Source organism: Dasypus novemcinctus, chromosome 1 (assembly GCF_030445035.2).
Source record: "Dasypus novemcinctus isolate mDasNov1 chromosome 1, mDasNov1.1.hap2, whole genome shotgun sequence".
Lineage (NCBI taxonomy): Eukaryota > Metazoa > Chordata > Mammalia > Cingulata > Dasypodidae > Dasypus > Dasypus novemcinctus.
Genome location: NC_080673.1, coordinates 204180339 through 204205517, shown reverse-complemented (window position 1 = coordinate 204205517; position 25179 = coordinate 204180339). Strand labels below are relative to the sequence as shown.

General features: G+C 54.0%; 1 protein-coding gene and 1 pseudogene across 1 annotated transcript in view; one reads left to right on the top strand and one right to left on the bottom strand.

The window, feature by feature from the left end:
* Positions 1–25179, top strand: part of AFAP1 (actin filament associated protein 1) — a 175953-nt gene that overhangs the window by 117399 nt on the left and 33375 nt on the right. The window contains 4 exon segments of the mRNA XM_058301303.2: positions 1526–1621; positions 4637–4718; positions 12708–12857; positions 21315–21526. Of these exon segments, the coding sequence (XP_058157286.1) occupies positions 1526–1621; positions 4637–4718; positions 12708–12857; positions 21315–21526 (540 nt within the window).
* Positions 8264–11547, bottom strand: LOC139438699 (polyadenylate-binding protein 2-like; annotated as a pseudogene).

The window sequence follows — 25179 nt, the reverse complement described above, 5'->3', positions numbered from 1 at the left end:
CCTGCACTCTTCAGGGGGGAGAGTTGCCGGAGCACCTCCTCCTTCCACCCGAGGTTCAAGCCAGGATCCGCTCCAGCGTGCTGCAGAGCCCTCGCCCTGGGCCTCTGTGCCTCCTGCTTCCCAGAAAGACGCCCCCGTCCCCCTCCCCTGGGAACGCCCCCTCGCTGCCCCTTGGACAGTGCAGCCCAGCCCTCCCCCTGCCTGGGGGCTCCGGGCAACCCACCCCCCAGCCTGCCTTCCAGCCTCACCTCCGCCCCTGCCCCGCGTCTGCCACGCGGCACCCACACCCCCCGCGTGCCCAGGGCCTCCTCCGCCAGCTGTGGCAGGGCCGGGTGCCCTGTGCATCCGGCTGGCAGGTGGGCTGCTCCCAGGAGCCGCCCCTGGCCTCCCGATCTGGGTCAGCCCCCTGCTTTCGGCTGAAGCACCCTCTCTCATTCTTCATAGTGTTCACTGCTGTCTTCCATTCCCTCTCCCTCTCTCCTCTCTCTCTCTCTCTTTTTAAAAGATTTATTTTATTTTTTAATTATCTTTTTTTAAAGTTAATAGATCACACAAAAGGTTCCATTAAAAAACGTAAGAGATTCCCATATACCCCACTCCCACTCCCCACCTGATATTTTAAATTGTATTTTTTTTGAAGATACATAGATCACAGAAAGGTTACAATAAAAAATATAAGATGTTCCCCAACACCCCCCCCACTCCTCCCACATCAACAACCTCTTTCATCATCATGGCACATTCAGTGCATTTGGTGAACACATTTCATAGCACCCCTGGATTGTAGTTTACATTGTAGTTTACACTCTCCCCAAATTTACTTCCTTATTTTCCCCCCTTCCCCTCCACCCTGCTGTTTTTGCTGTCTGTGTTGTCTTCTCTTCTCATTTTCTCTCCTCTGGGATTCACTGGGATTCAATTCTGAGGACCTCTGATGTGGAGAGAGTTTCCCTGTCAGCTGCACCACCTCAGTTCCTGTTTCTGCTGTGCTTCACCTTGACTCTCCCTTGTCTCTCTTTTGATGCGTCGTCATCTTGCTGTGTGCCTCACTTGCGCAGGCACTGGCTCTCCACGCGGGCACTTGCGTGGGCACTGGCTCTCCACGCGGGCACTTGCGTGGGCACTGGCTCGCCACGCAGGCATGATTTCTCTTCTTCTTTTCACCAGGAGGCCCCAGGGATTGAACCCAGGTCCTCCCATACGGTTGGCAGAAGCTCTGTCACTTGAGCCCATCCGCCTCCCATCCCTCCTCCTCTTTTTGTTGTGATAGTCATTGCTTGTGGTACGGTGTAAATCCTCCTGGAAAGGGTAAGCTGTCCAGAGCAGGGGCCCCTCCTGCGTCCCTCCCCAGGCTTTTGAGGGGAATGAGTACAGGAGTAAAGCAATGGCCCCCTGGCAGCCTGAATCCAACCCCGGGGCCCTGACTCGGTGGCTTTCCTGTCCTCCGCGGTCACCGCTGCCCGGTTCCCCTCGATGAGCCGCTTAGCCTTCAGGTGCGCTCAGGCAACGTCTGCGTTTATTGCAGGTGATAAAGGAGGTCTACAGCGGCTGCAGTGTGCCCGCGGGCCCCGAGTGCCCCCCGCCGTCGAGCTCCCCGGTGCACAAGGTGGAGCTGGAGAAGGTAAGGCGTTTCCTCCTAGCAAGTCTTCTCTGAGTTGATCTAGGCCATCCTCAAAGTTTTACTAACGTGCTCTGTGAATCTCAGCCCTTCATAGTTTAAAAAAAAAATGCAGTCTTGCCCCTTCCGTTCAGGTGGGCACAACGTGCATAGCCCCCAGTTTGAAGTGTCTGCTTGGTGCTAAGCTTAGTCAGTCGTTTGGCAGACCCCAGGGTGGAAGGTGAGATGCACGTAAAGGTGTCTCGAGCTTTGTGCAGGACCACCCAGCTCTGAAACGGCAGCCTCGGAACCAGGGTGCAGCCCACTTTCCAGGTCCATTGCAAAGGGCGTCGAGATGTTCCAGATCCTTCTCAGGACTCTGACCACCTGCGCAGATTGCTTTGCGCAGCGGGGATGAGGAAGCTGCCCCCGACCCACCTCCCATCCCCTGCTCTTAGAGGGCACTTTTACACTCTGTTTAGAGGACTGTCCGTTTTTAAAACCCTTTTTTACGCAAGTGGGGTCCTTTTTGCATTCCAGTCATAGGTCGCCTCGCCCAGTCCTAGCCGAGCCCTTAGTCTTGTGGTTTGTAGAGGGCCCCCGTCTGGTGGCACCTGACGGCCGAGCCGGGTGTCCCGGCCTCTGCTTTGCACTTACTCCGTGGCCCTGGCCGTGGCTCGGGCTCTCTCTGCATGTCGTGCTCCGGCCCTCTGGAATGGGCATGGCAAGATTCCCTCTGCCCTTTTCCTAAGACCCTCATGAAGGTCAAAATGGAAGATGGAGCTGGGATTGCTAAGCCCAGACGCCCTGAAGGCCGGCTTGGGGCCTCGAGCTGGGGGGCCTGGGCCCCCCGAGGCAGGAGCTCCTCTGGACTCCAGCAGCATGTGGAGTCTCCATTACCCCATCTCATATGTGGAAATAACACGCCTTCTCCTCGGCTTGCTGTGACGACCGGATGAGCTGGTAGCTGGAATACAGTAGGTGCCAATTAGATGTAGCTTCCACAAAGTCGGTTCCCAGTAGACCAGGATATATTACCCTCCCTGGCCCTCCTGCCTTGCCTTCCTTGTGCTGATACTTGAAATTCAGGCAGGGTCTGGGAGCAAGGGGGCAGGGCGGGGTGGGGTGCTTCAAGCAGTTGTTCCTTTTTTTTTTTTAAATTTATTGAAATATACCACTCATACGTAAACAATAAGTGTGTAATAGGTGTGAACTTACAAAACAAACATATAAACATCAAACAAACATTACCTCTCACCCTACCAGCTGCTTGCCCCGAGTGTATACAGCCGTCCCGTGGCACCGCATGCCCCGCTGTCCACTGCACTTTCCTTCTCCGTACAGAACCGACCTCGTCTCCTCAGAGCCCCTGGCTCCCTGCCTGTGCTCTGAGCGCGTGGCCAAGGGGCTTTCCGAGCCCTCCCAGCTTCACACGGGCCAGGAATCCCCGCCTCTTGGTCTACCCACACCCCATTTGTGACCCAGCAGCCTGTGCCTTTTTTCCTGATTAAAGAACTAATGCCAGCCCATGTTCAGAAAAACAGAAATAGAAGGGGGGAAAGAGAGTCACAAGTCCACCACCTAGCGGAGGCAGCTCCTCTTGAACATTTTCTAAACTGCTGCTCTTCTAGGAATAATTTTTATTTGCGATTTGAATGATCTGTGCATAAAATGTCTTATACTGCTCTTTTTTCCGCTTTTATGTTCGGAAAAGCTGTTGACTGACCTGTACTTCTACTGGCAGCTTTCCAGGTTTCTTTGGCTGCCTTGTCCCGGTCTCATTTCTAGGGCTGTGCCATCACTTATATAATTATACTTCCCCACCCCCTCGTTTCCCACCCCTTTGGCTTGTTTTTTTTTTTTAAAGCCATCTTAAAGAACACGGACTTGACATCTTTTGCATCAAGTCTTCCTGCCTTTCTGTTAGCTGAGAGTAGATTCCTAGAAGTGGAATTGCTAAGCCAAAGGATAACTTTTTTTTGGTAAAGATCTGGATTCATGTTGCCAGAAACAAACTGCTTTCCAAAAAGGTGGAGCCCATTTCCGTTTGCATCGGCAGCGCACCCGCGCTCCCCTCCACCACACGAGCGCCGGAATTGGTAAATCCGCAGGGACTCGCCTGGGTATCTAAAGCCACCCAGATCCCTGGCCTGGGCGCACAGGGCGCCCGTGGGTTTGAGAGCTGTGGCCCTGCTGCACCCGCTGGAACCGGGCGCGCAGTCCACTGGGTGCCGCTGATTCTCGCGTCGAGCCCTTCCCAGCACCCTGGCAGGTGCAGACACGGGTCCACCATCCTCGCGCACATTGCCGCGGCTCTGACTCTCAGTTGAACATGTGCTTCTTTGTAGTTGCCCCAGATCTTTTGTCTCCGCAGCTGGCCAATCCCTGCAGCCCTGGGCTTGATGCCTCCAGCCGAGGACCTGGGCAGGGGGGCTTTGGAGGCCACTGCCCCCGCGGTACCCCACGGGTTCCCAGTTGGGATGGAAGGGTCCGGTCTAACACTGGCTCTTATTCAGATACTAACTTGGAGCCCTAATTATGCTAATAAAGTGACAAATTGGGAGTGAAATAACATGCCCCTTGAGGGTTTTGACAGCATCTTGTCTCTCTGTGGGTACATCCCGGATGTATTTGTTACAAGCAAATACTTGGTGCACAATTCACGGTGAACGGCAGGAAGAATGAAATGAGTGGTGGAACTTACCTCGGGAGGGATAATGAGGCTTGGTGAGGGGAGGACTTTTTGGTAGTCCTATTAATTTTACAAAATCATTGGCACGAGAAAATGATCTGAAGGAGACAGGCATGGTTCTGGAGCTTGTAACGGTGACCTTCAGTGCATTTTTCCTTCATTTTTGAGGTTTTTGGTGTTTTGGTAGCAACCTAAGCCTCTGGACTCTTACCTTTGAGCCCCATCTCTGGATTGAGAGGCTGGCCTTCATTTTGTTTGACTTTTGAGATGTCTTTCAGTCAAGCCATAATTCATCACTTGGCTTTAGGATCTTTGTAGGAATAACTGAATTCTTTTTATCATTCCAGAAACTGTCTTCAGAGAGACCGAGCTCAGATGGGGAGGGGGCTGTAGAAAATGGCGTCTCGATGTGTAACGGGAAAGAACAAGGTGAGTCCTGCTTTGCCAGAAACACACACACTAAAAAACTTTATCGCCAGTGCTGAAGCTGGTTGTACAGACTTCTCCTTTCCGGTTCACTTGTGCAGATGTCGTCATTTGGTTCCTGCCAGCCCTGTGGAATCCTCATTTCCCATCCCACCAAACTTTGGCCTACTTCCTTCTCCTGTTGTGTATAGGCGCCCCACACTCACTTTAAATTTATGGCTCCCAGGTTATTTCCTCCTTTACTTTATTGCCTAGAAGAAGAGGCACTGGGGAGCAGCCGGCATCTTGCTGAGACACCTGCTTGTCCAGTGAAGAGATGCAGGAAACGCAGGTTCTCAGCCCAGCCCCTTTTGCTCAGCCACGCCATGCTGCGCAAGTCTTATTTCCTCTTAGAGCCTCAGTTTCCCCGTCTTTCAAATAGGAGGCCAGACTTGCAGAGTTCTGAGGTCTTTTTTTTTTTAAGTCAGCTTATGGAGGTCTAGTGTGTATACGGTCAAATCCACCCACTTGGCGTACAAGTCTCTGAGTGTTCAAGAAGGTGCGCAGACGTGGAACGATCGCAGTGAAGAGGCGCGCACTGCTGTCACCCTGGCGTGTTCCCTTGTGCTCCTTTTAGTCACCTCCGCTTCTACCCCGGCCCCTGGCTTTTTCCGTCCCTGTAGCTTTGTCTCAACCAGAATGGCATCTACGTGGCCTCACATTTCAGGTCGCCTCTAGGGGCTGGCTTCTTTCACGCAGCGTCATGTGTTGGCGATATCTCCATGGTGTAGCACGTGTAAGCAGGTGGCTCCTTCTCATCCCATGGTGAGGCTGCACCTCCATTAGTTTATCATGCATTGAGGAACATCTGGGTTGTTCCGGGCTGGGGAGATGGATCAAGCTGCTGATGCTCGTGGACAGGTTTGTCTCTCGACACAGGCGTTCATTTCTCTTGGCGTGAAGCCCTGGTGTGTCAGTGCTGAGTCCTGGCTGTCCCCCTCGCCTTGGCATGGGCAGTTTTGTTGTGTTTTGTTTTTGTTTTTAGCCACTGTCATAGGCATGTCATGGTATCCAATTGTGGTTTTAATCATACTTCCCTAAGGACTAAGGCTGAAGTATGTTTTAATGTGCTGATTTGCCATGTGTGTACCTTCTCTGGTGAAATGTCTGTTCAATTATTTTGCCCATGTTTTTATTGGGTTCTTTGTTCTTATTTTTCAGGTTCAAGAGTTCTTTATATGTTCTTGATATAAGTACTTTATCAGATGTGTTTTGTGAACAGTCTATGGCTTGACTTTTAATTTCCCTGCCAGTGTGTGAACGAGGCAAGAAGTGTGGTTTGTGGGCAGCAGAGCAGTTTTCCCTACGCAAAACCAAAATGGCCCCGTGTGGCTCTTGAACTTCAGACCCTGGCCTCCCGATGAGGGAACTACCCAGCCACGCCAACCTGCACTGTGTCGCTGGAGTGAATCGTGGGTTTCCAATCTCTGAAATGATGTCACCTTAACCAAATAGTAGTCCAGGCTGTTAAGAGTCTTGGAACCCAGTGAGCTGGACTATCTGGTATTACAAGGTCACTCTAAAGGTCATGCACTCTGCTTTTTTCATGTGTGGTTTTCTAACTCAGTTCTAGTCGTGTGTAATTTTAGTTCTCCCCATCGGAAGTTATTCAGGAAAAGTAGTATCTCTGTCTTCCAGGGCAGAGTATGTGTAATCAAAACCAGGAAAGCTGCCTTTAAGTGTTGCCCTGCAATGAAATAACATGCAATCTCAGCATTCCTGCTTGGCTGTTGAGGAGCAGTAGACGGTGGTTTGGTTGGTCTGTTTTTTTGTTTACTATTTCTTCTCCCAAGGGACATACATAAAATTAGAATATAATTATATATGTCTGAGTGTGCATGTAAGTGCATACGTCTATATTTAAAAGTCTCCTCTTTCCTCGTATGTTTTGCTTGAAACAAGCACGACCTTCTATACTCTGAAATTAAAAAGGTGACTTTAGGTTTGAGTATTTTCTCTTTGCCTGACATGGTGCTTTGGGGTTAGCAGACAATCAATAAATAGGTTCTGACGGCATTAGTAGTTTAAATACCCTCTAACCTTCTATCTGAGCCTTTATTCTCGCTCTTCACCCTTGGCCAATATGCAGTAGAGAGATTTCAGTAAAGCTCCCTAATCTCGGGTGTGTCCTGACTCAGCTGTGTTTCTCTGCTGGCTGCAAAGAGAGAATCCTGACCACATGCGGTTTTTCCTAAATGGCTTAGAATCTTGGTTAAATACAGAGCAATTCAGATAAGTATAGTCAAAGCCACGGGGAGTGGCCTTAGAACTCCTGTTTCTCTTTTCAAGGTGACACTCTTTAGTATTTAATAAATACTATGCAGTGTGATCTTTGGTGACTTGGTGTCTATCTCTTATGGGTTGAATTTTGTTCCCCCAAAAGAATGTTCAAGTCCTGAACCCCAGGATCTCCACGTGCCGTGTGATTTGGAAATGGTTCTTAGAGGATGTGATTGGCTGAGGAGAGGTGAGGTGGGTTGGGGCGGGCCTCATCCAGTAAGACTGGTGTCCCTGTGAGAGGAGGGAGGCTGGGGCTCAGAGAGAGCAGTGATGGTGGTGGCCGGAGGCAGAGACTGGACAGCTGCAGGCCCAGACGGCGAGGGTGGCTGGTCACCAGAGCAGGGGAGAGGCCAGGACGGTGAGGGTGGCCAGTCACCAGAGCCGGGGAGAGGCCGGACGGTGAGGGTGGCCGGTCACCAGAGCAGGGGTGAGGCCGGGACAGCGAGGGTGGCTGGTCACCAGAGCAGGGGTGAAGCCGGGATGGTGAGGGTGGCTGGTCACCAGAGCAGGGGAGAGGCCGGGACGGCGAGGGTGGCCGGTCACCAGAGCAGGGGAGAGGCCGGGACAGCGAGGGTGGCCGGTCACCAGAGCAGGGGAGAGACCGGACGGTGAGGGTGGCCGGTCACCAGAGCAGGGGAGAGGCCCTCCCCTAGAGCCTTCAGAGGGAGCGTGGCCTTGCCCACTCCTTCACTTTGGACTCCTGATGGCCAGATCCACGAGACGATGACTTTCTGGTGTTCTCAGCCGCCCTTCTGGGTTTTTGGTGACGGCAGCCCCAGGAAACCAGGACAGCATTTTACTGATTCGGAAGCTGACCTGGAGAAAGAGAATTGAGGAACCAGTGCAGCCGGGCAGGGAGGGGGTGGAGGGAAGGTGGCAACGGAACGGATTGCCGTCCTTCCAGGGCCCGGGTGGAAGAGCCCTCCTGCCTCCGTGCCCACCTCCCCGTGAGCAGCCCCTGAGGGGCCCAGGGGCCGGGGAACCACGGGAGCCGCCCGTGCAGCCGAGACGTGGCCGTGCAGGGCCCCGTGGGCGGGAGCGGGCAGCCCCTGCCCCCCTCCCCAGATCAGGGCCCTCCTCTGCGGTGCTTACGGGGTTCTCACTCCTTCCACAGGATGTCGTTTTTTTGTAAAAAAAAATTTTTTTTCCATCATCGTCATCTTCTGTTTTTCTTCTTTTTTAAATTTAAATGTCCCCCCTTCTTGCCTTTTTCGTTCCTCTCTCTCCTCCTAATACACACTTTTTAAGTAAGGGGAGCACCACGATGCCCCTCTGCCCGGCCCCTGGAGACACGAGCCCCGAGCCTGCTGTCAACGCCCCCGTAGAATGGAGAGCGGGATCTGTCCTAGTTGGTGGTCCGGGACGGTGGCGGCTCATGGGAAACCCCAGTCGGTCGTACTGATGCCTGGTCTCTTCGTTCATTTTGGGATCACCTTGATTTGTCTTTCTTAAAGGCCAGGGAGATACGGACTCTTATCAGAAAACTCTTATAAGCAGACCCTTTGGGGTGGCCCCTGAATTTGTCACCCAGCGTAGTAACGGCTGACCGAACCACAGCCACGAGAGAGTGCTTCCGGCTCGTCCGCGGCTGCACATTGTCCACCTCACCAACCAAGCAAGCCTCAGCGTCCGTCCTCACGGACGTGTCCACCTGGGCATCATAGACGAGTGAGCCTCAGCGTCCGTCCTCATGGACGTGACCACTGAGCATAGCCCACCTTGCCAACCCAGACGGAGCCAGCCTCAGCCTCTGTCTTCTCTTCGGTGGACGTGGCCCCTGGGCAGTGCTGCCTGAAGGTGAACACATGTTCGTCTCCGTCGCTCTCTCACTCCGCAGGTCCTTCCACTTCTCAGCTTCTTCCTCCATCTCCCTGACTCGAGCTTTGATTGCTTCTAGCTCCTCAGGATCTGGGAAACTTGTCACAGGATCACAGGAGCTTAAAATTGCTTCAGCATCCATCTCAGCTTCAGCAGTCTGGGAACTGTAGTTGAGCGCTGTGGACAAGTTCTACATGATGCAGTTTTGCTGGAAGAAAGGTCTTTTATACTGATCTTTACCTTTTGAAGACCTGGGCCTCTCTTAATCTAATCAACCCACTATGGGGACTGATATTTTTTAAAAAATGATCTTGAATCCTATTTTTGTTGAGCACTTGATTTTGTAACAGGCACCACCTGAGGCTGCCTCTCATACGATCTCATTGAATTCTCAAACAACCCTGTGAAGTAGGGATTTGCAAATCTATACCCTCTTCAGAGAAGAAAGAGACTTTAAAGAAGAGAAGTATGTTATCCAATCATGAAGCTGATTAGAAGTGAGCAGGAAATTCAAAGGCAGTTTTGAAAGCTCATATCATAATGACTAAAAGATCTGCTTTAATACCCAGAAATTATGTATAATACTGAAAATTGGAAAAAAACTAATCCCAATAACAGACCAACACTTAAGTAAACTATGATTACATCTGTAGCAGTTTGATATGGTTATGAATTCCAAAAATAGATATTGGATTATGTTTGTAATCCGATCTGTACCTGGGCATGATTGAGTTATGATTAGGGCATTGATAAAAGGCATGGCAAAGAACAGAGTTGAGGGCTTTTGATGTTGGAGTTTGATGCTGAAACCTTAAGCTGGAGCCCTGGGAAGTAAGCTCCCAGAGGAAAGAGAAGCCAGCCCCAGGAAGAGAGGAACGCTGAGCCCAAAGAAAAGCAAGACCCTGGATGGGAGGAACCCAGGAAGCCTGAACCCTTGCAGACGTTGTCAGCCATCTTGCTCCAAATAGACTTTGGTGAGGGAAGTACCTTATGCTTTATGGCCTGGTAGCTGTAAGCGCCTGCCCTAAATAAACACCCTTTATAAAAGCCAGCAGATTTCTAGTGTTTTGCATCAGCACCCCTTTGGCTGACTAATACAACATCCAAAGATTACTTTGCACCCATTAAAAGGTTTACAACAGTGTGTCATAACATGCAAAAATATTTTTATTAGGCAAAGTAGCAAAATGTAAAAATTGTATATTAAAGAAGATTACAACTATGCATATATAATTTTTTTTTTAATGGCATAGGAAAAAAAGGAACCAGTACAATCTTTCTGCTCTTCGGCAATATGTACCCAAAGCTTTTTTTCCTTTTTATTTTAATAAAATGTTATTGAAGTATACAAACAACAACAACAACAAAAAAACAGTGACATTCAAGGCATTAAAAATAATAACCAGTGTCTCACTACTTTGTAGTCAGAGTCAGCAAGTACTTTCTCCACAGGAGTCCGTGTTGGCAGAACCAGAAGGAACCTGAAGGCACACGCGGCCCGGCCCCCTGTCTTACCGTGAAGAAGCGGCTTCTTCTGCCAGGGAGGTTGCCTCGTGGCCCACACGTCCTTCGGAAGGCCCTGCTGTTGTCCTCGGCTGACAGCATCTTCTTTGTAAAACCTGACTTGAGTGTCACCCTGGCGAAGGGTCATCTCGAGGCTCTGTAGAAACAGCCCAGGGGTCATCCAGGGCTGCGTTCGCCGTTGGTGGGTTGCACTGAAACCCAGATGATGCAGGACCTCCACCGTGGCCCTCTGCAGCAGAGGGTGGACATTGTAGGACTCAGGTTGATTCTTGGTGCTTTGTTGTTGTTGTTTTTAAGGAGGTACCGGGGATTGAACCCAGGGCCTCGCACGTGGGAAGCAGACGCTCAACCACTGAGCTACATCCACTCCCCAATGAGAGCTGGGTTTTTTGTTTATTTTGTTTGTTTGTTTGTTTCGGGAGGTTCTGGGGACTGAACCCAGGACCTTGCACTTGGGAAGCAGGTGCTCGACACTTGAGCTGCATCTGCTCCCCGGTGCTTTGTTTTTAAGGAGGCTGTTTGTGTCTGGGGAGGACGTGCTCCTGTTTTACCTGTTTCCCATATCTGGCTTTCATCTGATTTATCTAAAATAACTCAAAAACACTCAGGTTGCGTTTATCCTCAACTTCGGTTTGGCTTCTTTTTTAACTCTAAAGAAGCATCTCTTGCCTCAGATGTTATTACTTGTCATTTCTTTCTAGGGAGAAAATCGGTGTTAAAACAGGGGACTGATCCTGGCAGGCTCTCGCTGGGGGAGGACGGGGAGAGAGGGAGGGGAAGAGATGAGGTGGGACTGGGAGAAAATAGAGGAGACTTCCCCGCTGCCCATCAGAGAGCGGCGAAGCGGGAGAAGGCAGGGAAGCGAGGGTGTGTATCTTTGGAAGGTCGAGGACTTGGGCCAGTATCCTAGAACCTCGGATCCCTGGACCCCATTCCTCTGAACTTGATCTGGGTGATGCGTGTGTCCTTGGGTCATGGGAGCACATCCTTGACCTTCCTTGAATTTTCAAAAGGCTTTGTGCTGTCAGAGGAGCGCAGGGTCTCGTCCCCCGGGCACCTCCCGCCCGTAGCTCCAGCAGCGGGCACGGCGCGGCACGGCGTTGGAGGGCTGTGAACGACTCCCCCGAGAGCTGCTCTGGCGGAAGGGTCTTTGCATGCGATTCGGGGGCATTCTGGTTTCGTGCATGATCCCATCCCCGCCAGAGGGCGCAGGCCCAGGCCACTGGGCCGCGAACGACCGAAATGTCTGGAGCCAGGGTCGCAGGTGGCCGCTGGCCCTTAAGCGCAGGAAGTGACCGGAACCTTCCTAAGCGGCTCCTGCTGTCTGCATGCTGCTGCTCTGGGCAGCCTGTTGTCACTCGCTCAGGGGTGGATTCAGAGTTCCCAGGTCTTCCAACAGAAGCCCAAACTCATTTTTAACAAATTTTGTATATTGGCACTTAATTCGTAATTGAGCGCTGTGCAGGCCAGACCGCCTGGAGAGGGCTGAAATGCAGGCCGCTGGTTTGACTGCTCAGATCGGGCAGGATTGAGGGCAGGGTTTGAAGGACAGGGTGGCGGCGGCTGCGCCCCGCTGGAGGAGGCCCGGCTTCCCCTCCACCCCCTGCCCTTCCTCTCTTGCCAGCCAGGCTGCAGCTGCACCAGCCTTCTCTCTGCAACTCGAACGCTCGCTTCTTCTGGCCTTCCAGCCTTGGCATTGTCCGATGTCCTGATGCCTGGGCCGTTCTCCCCTCTGAGCTTCTCACGGCCGGGTCCTCTTTGTTTCACTCGCAGCGCAGCGTCCACCCTTGGGAAAGCTTCCGGTGGCCGCCTAGTCACCCATTTCCAGTCTGTCTAGCATGGGCCACTGTTTGTGTGTGTGTCTGTGTGTCCCAGCCCCCTACGTTCACACGTGTGTGTCCCAGCCCCCTACCCTTATGGGTGTGCATGTGTTTCCCAGCATCCCACTTTCACACGTGCGTGCGTGTGTTTCCCAGCCCCACCCTCACACGTGTGTGTCCCAGCCCCTACTTCTTGTGTTTCCCAGCCCCACCTTCACACGTGTGTATGCACATGTGCCCGCCCCCACCTTCCCTTCACATGTCTGTGCGTGTGTGTCCCAGCCCCCACCCTCCCGTGTGCGCCTTTCCCCGCCCGTCACGTGCGAGCTTCCTGAGAGCAGCGGTTTTCTGCCGTGACCCTCAGCGTCTAGACTGCTGCCTGGCACACAGCAGGTGCTCAATAAATACAAATTGGGGAAGGAAGACCTCTGTTGTGACTTAGGCTTTTTTCCCCAGTTCCTCTGTAATGAAACATGCTGATATTTGCTGCTGTTGTTCTGATTCTTGACAGTTAAGAGGAAGAAGAGTTCCAAATCCGAGGCCAAGGGGACCGTGTCCAAAGTCACTGGGAAAAAAATCACCAAGATCATCGGATTAGGAAAGAAGAAGCCGTCCACGGACGAGCAGACGTCCTCAGCCGAGGAGGACGTGCCGACGTGCGGTAAGACGGGCGCGCCTGGGCGCGCACCTGCCGCCGGCCGCCTCCCGCTCTCCTCTGCCGCGTCCGTGGTCTCCCCGCGTGGGTGCTCTGAGTGGGGCTCGTGGTCCTCTGAACTGCGGGATCAGTCTTTACGCTGTCACCGTTTGCTAGAAAACTCCCCCGGGCTGGAGGTAATGGCTGACACGCTTTGAATCCATAAAAAAGCTCTTGCTCGCTGCCACGAAGTTGCCCCACGCTCCTTCTGAGCTTTTCAAACTGGAGCGCCTGCCTGGGCCACGCCAGGCGGAGGAGGGAGCGGGAGCGTGGCCAGTGCTCGGAGAAGTCGGACGCGTTCCTTCCCCAGGCTAAAGTAAAGCCGAGCTTCTAGAACATTCCATCTCTCCCACGCAAGACTCCCCATCCGTCTGAGTGGCCCGCGTCTCCTGAGGCCTCTGTTCCCTCGGCGTTCTTGAGCATCTGCTGTCTGTCTGTCTGCCTGTCTGTTGGGCTGTGGTAAGCCCGAGGCTCGCGGAGGCGACGAGAGCTTCTGGTTCAGGAGCAAAAGACGAGCGTTAAAGCTGAGGTCACAGAAGCAGATGTGGGTGACGCACCGTGTGGGGGGCGAGCGCGAGGCTCCGGAGTGTGATGGGGGGTCAGGAGGGCGGCTTCGTGGTGGCTCAGCAGCCACCTCCCTTTTAAGGGTCACAAGGTCATACGCTGAATAGTTACTCTTTTATTAAGTGAAGATCGGGCTGTGCCTCCCCTTGCGTACTACCCCTGCACGTTCAGCTTCCCGTCAGTACAGACCTCAGTTCCTTATTTCTCTAGAAAATCCATTTTCCCCTCTCTCGCTCTCCCCGCCGCCCCGCTTTTTCTCCTATTGAATGTCCGTTAAGTTCGAGGTGTTGGGTTTTATTTGGGAGGTACCAAAAGAGAAATGGTTTGGATCGTGCCATGCCACCCAAATGGGGCCCTGCACAAGGATAGAGCGTGCAGCGGGTGCCGCGTGCCGGGCGGTGAGCAGGGCCCGTGTGATGGAGGCGGGCACGCTGCACGGGCTGCAGAGAAGGGAGACGGGCATCTCGCGGGAAGGGCACGGGGGGCGCTGAGCCCCCGCCCAACCCGAGCAGCTGGGACTCTAGGAAGCTGCGGCACGTTCGTTTTTGGTGCACACAGGGAAGTACCTTTTTGGTGCACATGGGGAAGTACGTTTTTGGTGCACACAGGGAAGTACCTTTTTGGTGCACACGGGGAAGTACGTTTTTGGTGCACACAGGGAAGTACCTTTTTGGTGCACACGGGGAAGTACGTTTTTGGTGCACACAGGGAAGTACCTTTTTGGTGCACACGGGGAAGTACGTGTTTGGTGCACACAGGGAAGTACCTTTTTGGTGCACACAGGGAAGTACCTTTTTGGTGCACACAGGGAAGTACCTTTTTGGCGCACACGGGGAAGTACATTTTTGGCGCACATGGGGAAGTACATTTTTGGTGCACACGGGGAAGTACCTTTTTGGTGCACACGGGGAAGTATATTTTTGGTGCACACGGGGAAGTACCTTTTTGGTGCACACGGGGAAGCACGTGTTTGGTGCACACGGGGAAGCACGTGTGTGCTGCACACGGGGAAGCACCTTTTTGGTGCACACGGGGAAGCACGTTTTTGGTGCACACGGGGAAGTTGCGCGCTCTGTTAACCCTTGGCATCCCCTGGCGTCCCTGTGTGCACGGCGAGTTGGGCCGTGGGAGCCGTGGGACGGAAGCTGGCGCATCTGAAGCCGGTGTCTGGAGAGCTTCGCGGAAGCGGCCCCTGCGGGGTGGGGCAGCGGCTGAGGACCCGGGGGTCCAGGAGGGCCTCTCCTCCACTCCAGCGGGCGGTGCTGGAGGAGTCCAAGCCCCCGAGTCCAGGCAGGGCCCTCCCACTGCCTCAGCCAGGGTAGAGCACGGAGCGGCGGCCTCGCTGGGGAGCGGGTCGGGGGCGGAGGGTTTGATCTACGGCGGCAGGAGCGGAGAAGCGATTGGATGGGGCCACCGCGTGTCCCCTTGCCGTCTCCTGTCTTCCTGGGAGCCCCGAGAAGCCGGTGGTAATGGGTGTTTGTGCCCCTCCTTCCATTAGACATGGGTCCTAGAGACGTCGGGCACTCACAGTGGAAAGAGGGAATTTTCCCACAAAAAGCAAACGACTTTTTTAAAAAACTGCTCTAGGCAGTGGTGGAAATAGAGGTGCTTTTATGGAAAACAATGAACGTGAATAAGGAAAGCAAAGGAGAGCTGCCGGTCCAAACCGCTCCCTTTCCAGGGAGAACCCTGCTCTCAGAGAGGTGGAGCGGCTTGCCCTGAGTCACACAGCTGGACCGTGGCTGAGCTGGCAGCCGACCCCGCTCTGTGCATCCCGGGGCCATGCGCCTCCTGTGCAGGCCCTGTGTCTGCAGTAAGGCCAGATGACCGGCCTCACTGGGCTGGGCGGCCAGACGCGGCCCTTTCTGGAAGTTCGGTCAACCAGAGAGGACGTGCGCGTCTCCTGCTCGCCTGCAGGCCGTGTGGGCTCCTGGCAAGTGCTTAGCCTGAGTGGACATCTTCTGCAGGGAGTGGCCTCTGCCCGCAGGGGTTTAAAACTGTCACAAGGCCTTTGCTGGGGCAGGAGGAGGGGAGGGGTCTTCTAGAACACAGGAGGCAGGGACCGTTTTCCGTCATTCTGGTGCAGCTGCACAGTTGCAGGAGCAGCAGCAACTGGACACGCCCTGGCACCCACGTGGCCAGGGGGGTCTCCACGGCCGCCCTCCTGCTCCAGGGAGACAGAGAGGAGAGCGGGCAGTGCCGCGCTGGGTGCCGAGGGCGGGGGCAGGAGCACACCCGGAGGAAGCCAGGGTCCAGGAGCAGTGGGTCCCCGAGCCTCTGGGTGCAGACCAGGGCTGCCCTCAGGGGCTTCCTGGGAGGGAGGGGGCGTGCGTCCAGGTGCTGCGCAGGGCAGGGGAGGGGAGCCCCCACTGGCCCACCAGCTCAGGGGAGGGGGAGCCCACCAGCTCAGACGGGAGGGGGAGCCCCCGCCCAGCCCACCAGGTCAGACAGGGGAGGGGGTGCCCCCACTGGCCCACCAGCTCAGGTGAGGGGGAGCCCCCGCCCGGCCCACCAGGTCAGACGGGAGGGGAGCCCCCACTGGCCCACCAGCTCAGGTGAGGGGGAGCCCCTGCCCAGCCCACCAGCTCAGACAGGGGAGGGGGAGCCCCCGCCCGGCCCACCAGCTCAGACAGGGGAGGGGGAGCCCCCGCCCAGCCCACCAGGTCAGACAGGGGAGGGGGTGCCCCTGCCTGGCCCACCAGGTCAGACAGGGGAGGGGGTGCCCCCGCCCAGCCCACCAGGTCAGACAGGGGAGGGGGTGCCCCCGCCTGGCCCACCAGGTCACCGTCTGCTCCTCTCCCCGCTGACCAGGTGGGCCTGTAGCAGCCGCAGGGTGGCTCTGCACGCAGGCACCCACGTCACATGACTTGGGACCTGCACAGAGACTGTCCCCAAGACAGGGCCATCTCCTTGTCCTTCTCCAGTGCGTCCAGACCCTGGACTCACCATCCCTTTAGGAGCTCAGCTATTTTCTGTAGAAATGCATTTCGTTTTTCTCTCTCCTGCCCAGCCCTGTTGTGCTGACAAGCTGCCTTCTGATCCCCGCCCCTACAGCCCCCTCCATTCTGCTGCCAGAGGGACGTTTTGGAGCGTTTGACAGATCATATCAGCCTGTGCTGAAAAAGAGTCCCTTTGGTGACCAGTCCAGGGCCTCTACCTATCTTGTCTTAGCTGGCATTTCTCAGGTCGAGCCTGCTCACAGCCCGTCCCCGCACCCAGCTTGCACGCTCCAGCACCTGCTAAGTCCTGGGTGACGGGCAGAGGGCCCGCAGCGAGGGGCTCTCGGGTGCCTCAGCTGTGAAAAGGGCTCAGCACTCAGCTCCGTGGTTCCCACAGAAAGCGAGGATGACGTGTGTGAAACGCCGAGCTCGCTACCCGGCCCGTAATTCATACGTTGAGACTAAGCAGCTGGCTGCCATTTTATTCATTTGTTCTCCTGGCACACTTGTCTTAAAAAACCCTGCACGTACCAGACAGATTCAGACAGAGTCAGGGCAAGTTCAGGGGCGGCGAGGGGCATGGATAATGAGAACTGGAGAAGTGGGGGGACGGGGGCCCCGGGGGGCCAGGACGGGGCCTCCCGGAGCCCAGATAACCGAGCTGACTTTGAAGGCCTTACTGTGTACGTTTAAGGTCCCTGGAGCTCTAGACGTCTGTGACGTTATCAAGTTTCCCGTGACAGGATTCTTTAGGGGACATGCAGGGAAGTTGCTCGCTTCTCACTTTCTACCGTAATCTGTCCCCCAAAATAAATCCGGGGACCTTCACTCAAGAGGGAGGAGAGCGCTTGCAGGGCGGGGGGCTGTGTCGGGGCTCATATGCGAGTTTTTTGCACCGGTGGCCACCCGAGGACGTGTGCCAAACACCAGGAGGGGCGAGTTGGGGCGCTGGGGGCCCAGGCCCCTGGGCGGCGCCTCCCGGGGGCCCCCTCCGCTGCCTCCCCGCGGCCCCTGCCATCCCCTCGGCCGGTGACGAGCTCGCCTGCGAAGAGTCAGCCAGAACTTGCATTGGGGTGAAAGTCCCCTCCGCTGTGTTTAGGTCTCGGAGAGGGAGGTGGCCCCTCACCACCCAGGCACGGAGCTCTGCCCCGCCCAGCCGGGAGGGGATAAACGGGACGCAGCCCCCCACCCCGTGAAACAGCCGCCACCTGCCAGGCGCAGCTGCTGGGGCCGGGGAGCCCCCGGGACCCAGAACAGCTGGTGCCGCGGCCCCCACCCTCCGTCTGCACTTGGTCCTTTAACCTCAGGCTTCGTCAAGTGAGTCTGTGGTTCCCAGGAAGTCGCCTCCCGCACTCGCGCCTCGGTTTTGTGGGAAACGGTTGAGTGCTTTCCTCAGTGTCGGAAGCAAAACGCCGACCTGAAATTCCCCGACTTTTTTTTTTCTCTCCCCCCCCAGTTGTCTGCTCTCTCTGTCCATTCGCTGTGTGTTCCTCTGTGACCACTTCAATTCTTATCAGCGGCACCATGAATCTGTGTTTCTTTTCGTTGCATCATCTTGATGTGTCAGCTCTCTGTGTGTGCGATGCCACTCCTGGGCAGGCTGCACTTTCTTTCGCACTGGGCAGCTCTCCTTACAGGGCGCACTCTTTGCGTGTGGGGCTCCCCTACGCGGGGGACACCCCTGCCTGGCAGGGCACTCCTTGCGCGCATCAGCACTGCTCTTGGGCCAGCTCCACGCGGGTCAGGGAGGCCCGGGATTTGAACCGTGGACCTCCCATGTAGTGGGCGGATGCCCTAACCACTGGGCCAAGTCTGTTTCCCGTCCCCAACTTTTAAGGTACAGTCGCAGCCTGCGTGACTTGGTAAATAGGACCCCCCCCAAATAAAACGATATGTGGAGTCTCCTTATGTCTTCGCGGTTGGTTGAAATGTCTGGGGTGAGCCTGTGAAGCTCCCTGCCTCGAGCACCCCCTCCAGCGGTGGGGCGGCCTGGTGGTGGGCGCCACTTGCCGGCTCCATCAGCCAGACTGGGGGGTCGGGGCGGGAGGCTATTGGGAGGACCCCAGGGCCCTCAGATGGGGTTGTCCGCCTTTTCCCTGCTCGCCCCGCCCTCCTCCCGCGTGCCCCACCAGAGAACGGCTTCAGGCCTCCGTGTCCAAGAAGGGCCAGGCCAGTGGTGGACGGGACGGAGCGCCAGCGGCCCAGCGCGGGCCCGTGGGTTGGTGGGTTCACTGCCCGTGAGCGGGATTCTCTGCCGTCCTCTTCCTGGAACTGTGAATCTGAGGATGGTGCTCAAATACGGTCCTTTCACACGAGGCCAGACTCTAAACGGGATGTGAGTCTGTCCACGATGGTCAGTCCTGGGAATGAGATGTCGAGAAGCCCAGAGCGCTGGGTGATGCGGGGCCAGATGGCGTCAGGGAGGACGACGTGGCGGGAGCTGTGTCTGCGCGTTAGCTGCGCGGAGCCGCGCGCGGCCTTCCTGCCTCTTCACCGAGCGCGTGCTCTGGAGAAAGAGAGTCAGGTGGGCATTGAAGATGAGCCTCGTCCCTTGTGAGCGGGCACGGGTGGCCCCGGCTGCCCCCTCACCGCACATGCTCCTAATTACATGCCGAGCCTGATTCCTCGTCCTGCCCGCTTCACGGCCAGGCTCCGGTTGTCTGGATGTCGGACCCCGAGTGTTTCAAGTCTGCTCCACCCCCGTGAGTGTCTCTGTGCCCTGGAGAAAGCCCCTCCCAGCAAACCACCTCAGCACGTCCCCCTGCTGTCGCCGGTCGTGGCACCAAAACGCGCTCTTCCTTAAAATGCATTTTCCCGTGCGTTGACCCCGTGCCCCGCGGACCCAGTGGCTGGAGAGCAGTTCCATCCCGTACGTTCCTCTTCAGAAACGCCACGTTTCTCGATTCTTGCGGTCTTTAATGACCACGTCCTCAGCGATGACACCCACAGCCCAGCGGCCCCGTAGTCCAGACGTTCACCTGCCAACTTGACCACGTTTTCAAGGACAGCCCCGGTTTCCGGAATGAATGTCATTTACAGACACGACTTCACAGGTTGAAAACGCCAATGCGAGGGCCACAGCTGAGTTCAGAATACCGCTCGGGTTGCCTTCTTTAACTCTCAGAAGAACTAGCAGCAGGGAACCACGCCTGGTGGTCGTGTGGCCTGAGCAGGACGTGGCTCGGGGCCTGGACAGGCGTGTGCCTCCTCCTTTGGGAAGTGGACCCAGTGACCCGGGGCTCATTCCAGCCTTGGTTCTCCAACTTCCCTTCACCTCCCTAGGGTCCCTCGTCTGTGTGAAATTCAAGGAACTTAGGTGACATTTAAATTGTTTTCTAAACGCGAGGGTGCAGCAGTCAGAGCATGGTGCAAATGGCCAGACAGCTTCTCGGTTATTTCACCAACGCAGCAATTCACACCCAAACGCGGGTCCCACGAGAAGCAACGAACCTTTCAAAGGCTTAGTTTCAGAAGAAATGTCATACTCAATCAAATGAAAACTTAAACTTTTTAAGTATCTGCCTAGTTGCTGTATTGAGCAAGTAACTTGCAAATAGCCATAAAGAACTTGTTAAGGATCCTTCTGGGTCTCTGACACAGCTATTTGTTTTGTCATGACAGCCTTTCTTCATTGCTAAGCAAGTGCACAAGGCTTAGACATGAAAGAAGTAAAAGGCATCTTCTGAAACACTTTTGGAAAGGCATTTTAAAAAATCAAGATTAGAAAGGGTTTAATTTTGTTCTGCCTCCTCAACATTTTTGGGTCGGTGTGTGTGTGTGTGTGTGTGTGCGCGCGTGCATGTGCACGTGCACGCTTGTGTGTGTGTATGTGTGGATATGAGCTGGAAGAGTATCTGAACGACCTCACCCGGAAATCCTTGCTTTTGGATTGCTGGTCAACCTATGCATGATTTGACTCACAGTTTCCTAAATCCTAAAAGAGTGGGGTGGGGTGGGAGGGCAGTAATTTACTAACATGATGGAGGGGTTGAGAATTGCAGCCCACACTGGGGAATTTATTTTTCTCGTTTTATTATTTCTAGGAAAACGTATTTTGTGTTTGTGACAACTGAAAATTATTTCCTTCCTGTGATTGAGGTCTTAGTTGTTTTTTAATGAGGATGGTAATTCTCCCTGTAATTCTATCACGTATGACTATATATATAAGTATATATATACTCTTCAGTATAATCAAGATAATGTGCCGTATGAGATATGCATGGCAAAATGTTACAGATACTCAGACTCAAGAATTGAGATTTCAGTTGCACAGACGTTGCCAGTTGGATGATGTGCTCCAACCCGATTGAAGTGGGCCTGGTAGGAATCTCCACCCAGCACCTTCCGTCGTTTCTGGAATTCCTCCAACGCCACGGAACTTAACCACCTTCCCAGACCTCCTATTTCTTAGAAAGCTTCCATTTTGGGCTAGTTTTTCTCATGTGAAACCAAAATCTGCCTTCCTGTAACTTTTGCCCTAGTCGTGTCATTTTCAGCTTGTAGAAGTAAATCTGTGTCCCTTCCCATCTGACATCCCGTCAGTTGTTTGAAGACAGCCGCCTTGTCCACATTTCCTTCCATCGTCCCAGTGACGGCTCAGGAGCTTTTCACATATGCCCGATGAGTTCTAGATTCCCACAGTGACGTAGCCGTGTGGGATCTGGTCATCAGCACGAAAATGGAGTTGGGGTTTCTTGGTGTGGTCTGTGTTTTCTGATGAAAAGCCCCCAAACTTGCCTCCCCATTAGCCATCAGCTGGGGGCAGCTCTTCTCGCATATGTGAATTTGCACCTAAGAACGGGTCGGGTGAGGGATGGTAAGGGCCTCTGCACTGGGCTCTGCGCACAGCTCAGCCACAGCCCCCTTGCCCGCTCCCCGTCTTCTCTAGCAGGCAAGGACATCTGGCGTGGTCTCGTTGCAGGCTACCTCAACGTGCTGGCCAACAGCCGCTGGCGGGAGCGCTGGTGCAGGGTGAAGGACAGCAAGCTCATCCTCCACAAGGACAGGACCGACCTCAAGACGCACATCGTGTCCATCCCTCTCCGCGGCTGTGAGGTGATCCCGGGCTTGGACTCCAGGCACCCCCTGACGTTCCGCCTGCTTCGCAACGGCCAGGAGGTGGCTGTGCTAGAGGTACCGTGTGTTCCAGCGCGGCCGCCGCACACGCACACACAAGCTGGCGCTCCTTCCGGAAGCCACGTTCTGACTTCTTTATCAGATTTCCTTTCGTCTCGCCAGGCTGCACCTTTGTTCTGATTCATTTCCTTTCCTCTCCCTTGGCCCTTTTTGTTCATCTCTGTGTTTTCTCTTCCTTCAGTTCCTTTGTCCAGAGGTATTGCTATCTCAAACGGCACAGCGCCACTTTTTGCTATATTGCCCCTGTCAGATTTGTTTGCTCAGTTGCTTTCTTGTTTCATTTTCTTTCCATACATGCCTGCACAGAAATTAAGTACCCAATTCCATACAGTGGAGTGCTTTTCAAAAGTGCCCAGAAGAGAATTCAGTTTTTTTAAAATTTCTGATAAAACTTTTCTTTTCTAGTGTGTGTCTACCTTTGAAATGGTGAAAGGGTGTTTTTTCCAAAGGAAAGTTGACTTCCTTGCAGTTGGAGTATTTGGACCAACTGGTTGCTTTATACACCATAGTTAGTGAGCAAATTTCATGGAAGCCAAAAGAAGACCCTTGAGTCTTAAGAACTCTTGATTATTTGTTTGGCTTTTTTCTAGAACTTCTTTTTCACTAAGGCAGAAAAAGCAATTAAGCCTAATTTCTTAGCCGTATACTGTCAATTTTCAATTTGAAGTTGTATCTATCTTATGTCATTCATTTATTAATTCAGATCTTTTTTTTTTTTTCTTTTGGCTTTGTTTCCATTTAGTTTTGTTGAGATTAAATTAAAGCCAGGGACACACACACGAATGCATGCGTGCGTACACAAATATCAGATTGTAGAATTTCCAGAGAACATGTAGGTGTGTCGTCGTGAGAAATGAGGATATGCCAAGTTTGGTGGAAGAGGCTGATGGGTGTGCTACATTGCTACGGTGACGTGGCTCGATGGAGGAGAAGGAGCCGGGGATCAAGGGTGGGGCAAGGGGCAACCCAGGAGGCACCTAGAAGAGCTTGAATTTCACTGGTGGAGGTTTGGTTCAGAGACCCTCTCCACAGGAGGTCCTTTCTTGTGTGCGGGGCAGGAAAAGGAATACCAGTACAGCTTTCCTTCTGTGGGCTGCTAACCTCAGAGTTTGTGTGTGATTTGACACACAGATCAGAAGGACGGACTGCTGCCCCCTGGTGGCTGCTTTTACAGCAGCAGGTTTACCAGAAGGCCTGGACTTGGCGGGAGCCTGGAACCCTGGCTTCCCGTGTGAAGGTCTGTTAGATGACTCTGCTCTCAGTCATGTTTCCTCTTCTCGTAATTTCACTGTATGGAAAGCCGAGTGCCGGGGTAGGTGGTGTTGAGAGCTCCTTCCTGGAGTGCCGATGTTGACTCAGTGTGCTTTGCAAGCCCATATTTTAAGGAGGCTGAAGCCGGGAGGGTGGGCGGCAGGGGTATAAAAGCTTAATTTTAAAACTGCGCTCTTGATGTAAAACAATGCCAGTCTCACGCGAGTGCTTTGGCAGCAGATCTGAGGGCGGGCGCAGGGAAGGGAGCCGCGAGCTGGCACACGAGAGCGAGAAGTCGAGGCCGTGGTCGGAGCGAGCAGTTGGGCGGGTGCCCAGATGTCTCCAGAGAGGCGGAGGGAGGGGTGGGTGGGGCAGGGACGGGGAGAGGTTCCGTCATGCGTCGCCAGTTGAGCTCCCGCTGTGCGCCTCGTAGGGGCGAGCCTCCCGCCCTTGAAAGAAGCTGGGAGGTGTTTCCCTGCCTTCCAGAGCGCTGGGAGGAGGATGCTCATTCCTGGGCCGTGCGGGATAAGGGGGCGCAGTTTCCTGCGCGATGGCAGGAATGTGAAGTGCAACCAGTATCGCTGGTTAGGACAACTGTTTCCACAGCTGCACGACTGAGGCAAGCCAGCTTTGCGGAAGTCCTTGCCTGTTCCGGTCCTTCCGGCACATGAACAAAAGCGCGCATCTCCAGCATCAGCCGCGAGTTCTGCCTCTATCAGTGAGGAAATGCGGTGACCCAGCCAACCGAGTTGAAATATAATACCTGTGCTTTTTCCAAGACCATTCTATTTTAACTTTTATTTCTGACCCAATTACAGAAAAATTGCAAGAGTAACAAAGAATTCCCCAGATGTTCACATTTTCCGTTTTCTTTCCCTTCCTCTCTCTCTCTCATGTTTCATAACCTTTCGCAGATAGGTTGCCTCTTAAGCGCTAAGTGCCCCGCTCTGAATGTATTTCCTAACGTGAAGGCTTCTCTTACCAGAACCACAGTGTAATGACCAAAATCAAGAAGTTAGCCTTCATGCATTCTTGCGTGATTTAAAGATCCCAGTCTGATTTTTCCAGTTATCCCAACAGTGTCCTTCAAGGGAAAGGAAAATCCAGGCTCGTGTGTTGTGCTCAGCCACTGCGTCTCTGTAGCCTGGCCCGTCTGTCTTTGTATCTCGTGACACTGGTGACACTGACACTTACGAAGAGTGCAGACAGGCCCGGTAGTTTGCAGGCAGTTCCTCAGTTTGAATAAGTCTCAAGTTTCCACACGAGTTGAGTCAGGGCAGCCCTCCTCGGCAGGGAAGAGGGGCAGGGTTTTCCCCAGGGCATCCACCAGGAGCCCCCGGTGTCGTCGTGTCTGCCTGCTGGTGGGGCGTCCCGGCTGTGAATTCACTCCTCTTCCCATTCATCTTCAGTGAGTGTCCCGTGAGCAGGTGCTTTGACCCCAGGTGAACGCCCTGCTCTGCTCAGGTTTTCAGCCCCGACTTGTAGCTCCCAGGAAGGACTCTTGCCAGAGACCGTCAATTAAGCGACAGTTGCCAGATGGTGATTCTCCAATTCCATCATTCCTTCTCTGTTTGTTCGTTGGCATTCACCTCTGAGAAAGAGGTTTCCCTGCCCACTTAGTTAATTAATTACGCATTTACATATCTCCATAGATCAGTGGGGATTCATAGGTTATTTTAATCAGTGAGTGTCATCATCTTGGTCACGTTGTCCCAGATTGGGTCCATGGGAGTCCCTCCTGCTGGCCCTTGTGACCCTTCACTGTGTCCCCATTGTCCTTGGAGCCTTCCCTCGCCTGCTGAGAGAGCGGGACTTTCCAGGTTCACCTGGAACTTTCCCTGCCCCAGGCCCCGAGGTGCCCACTGCTCCAAAGGGCAGTGGCTCCTCTGAGTGGAAGTGGCCATTAGGAACCAGGACCTGGTGGCCTGTGCTCACTACTGGGGTGTCTTTTTGGGGCCTTTCAGCAGACAGACCCAGGCAGGAGCTGTCAGTAGGTAGAGCTGCGCACACACACCTGCACAGACCATGCATCTTTCTGAGTCATACTTAGGTTTATGAGCTTGTGTGTTCACATCTACAGGTGTATATACAGATGTGCGTCCACGTGGATGCACCTGTTCTCCATATCTGTAGGTAGATATGAACCACAACATCACAACTCATACCTCTAATTCCAGCCCAGCACCTCAAGGTTGTTAAAAAACATAGGCAATCTCTTAAAATGGCCAATGACTAAAGCAGTTAGCAAAGTCTGCTGTGATGTGTTGATCACCTCTTAGATGCTGGTGGTATTTAAAATACTTTATTAAAAGTTTGGATGGAAGAGACGTGGGTCTAGCTAATGCAAGATGTATACATGCAGATTGAGTTCTAGGCACGTTCTTGATGTTTGCGGAAGG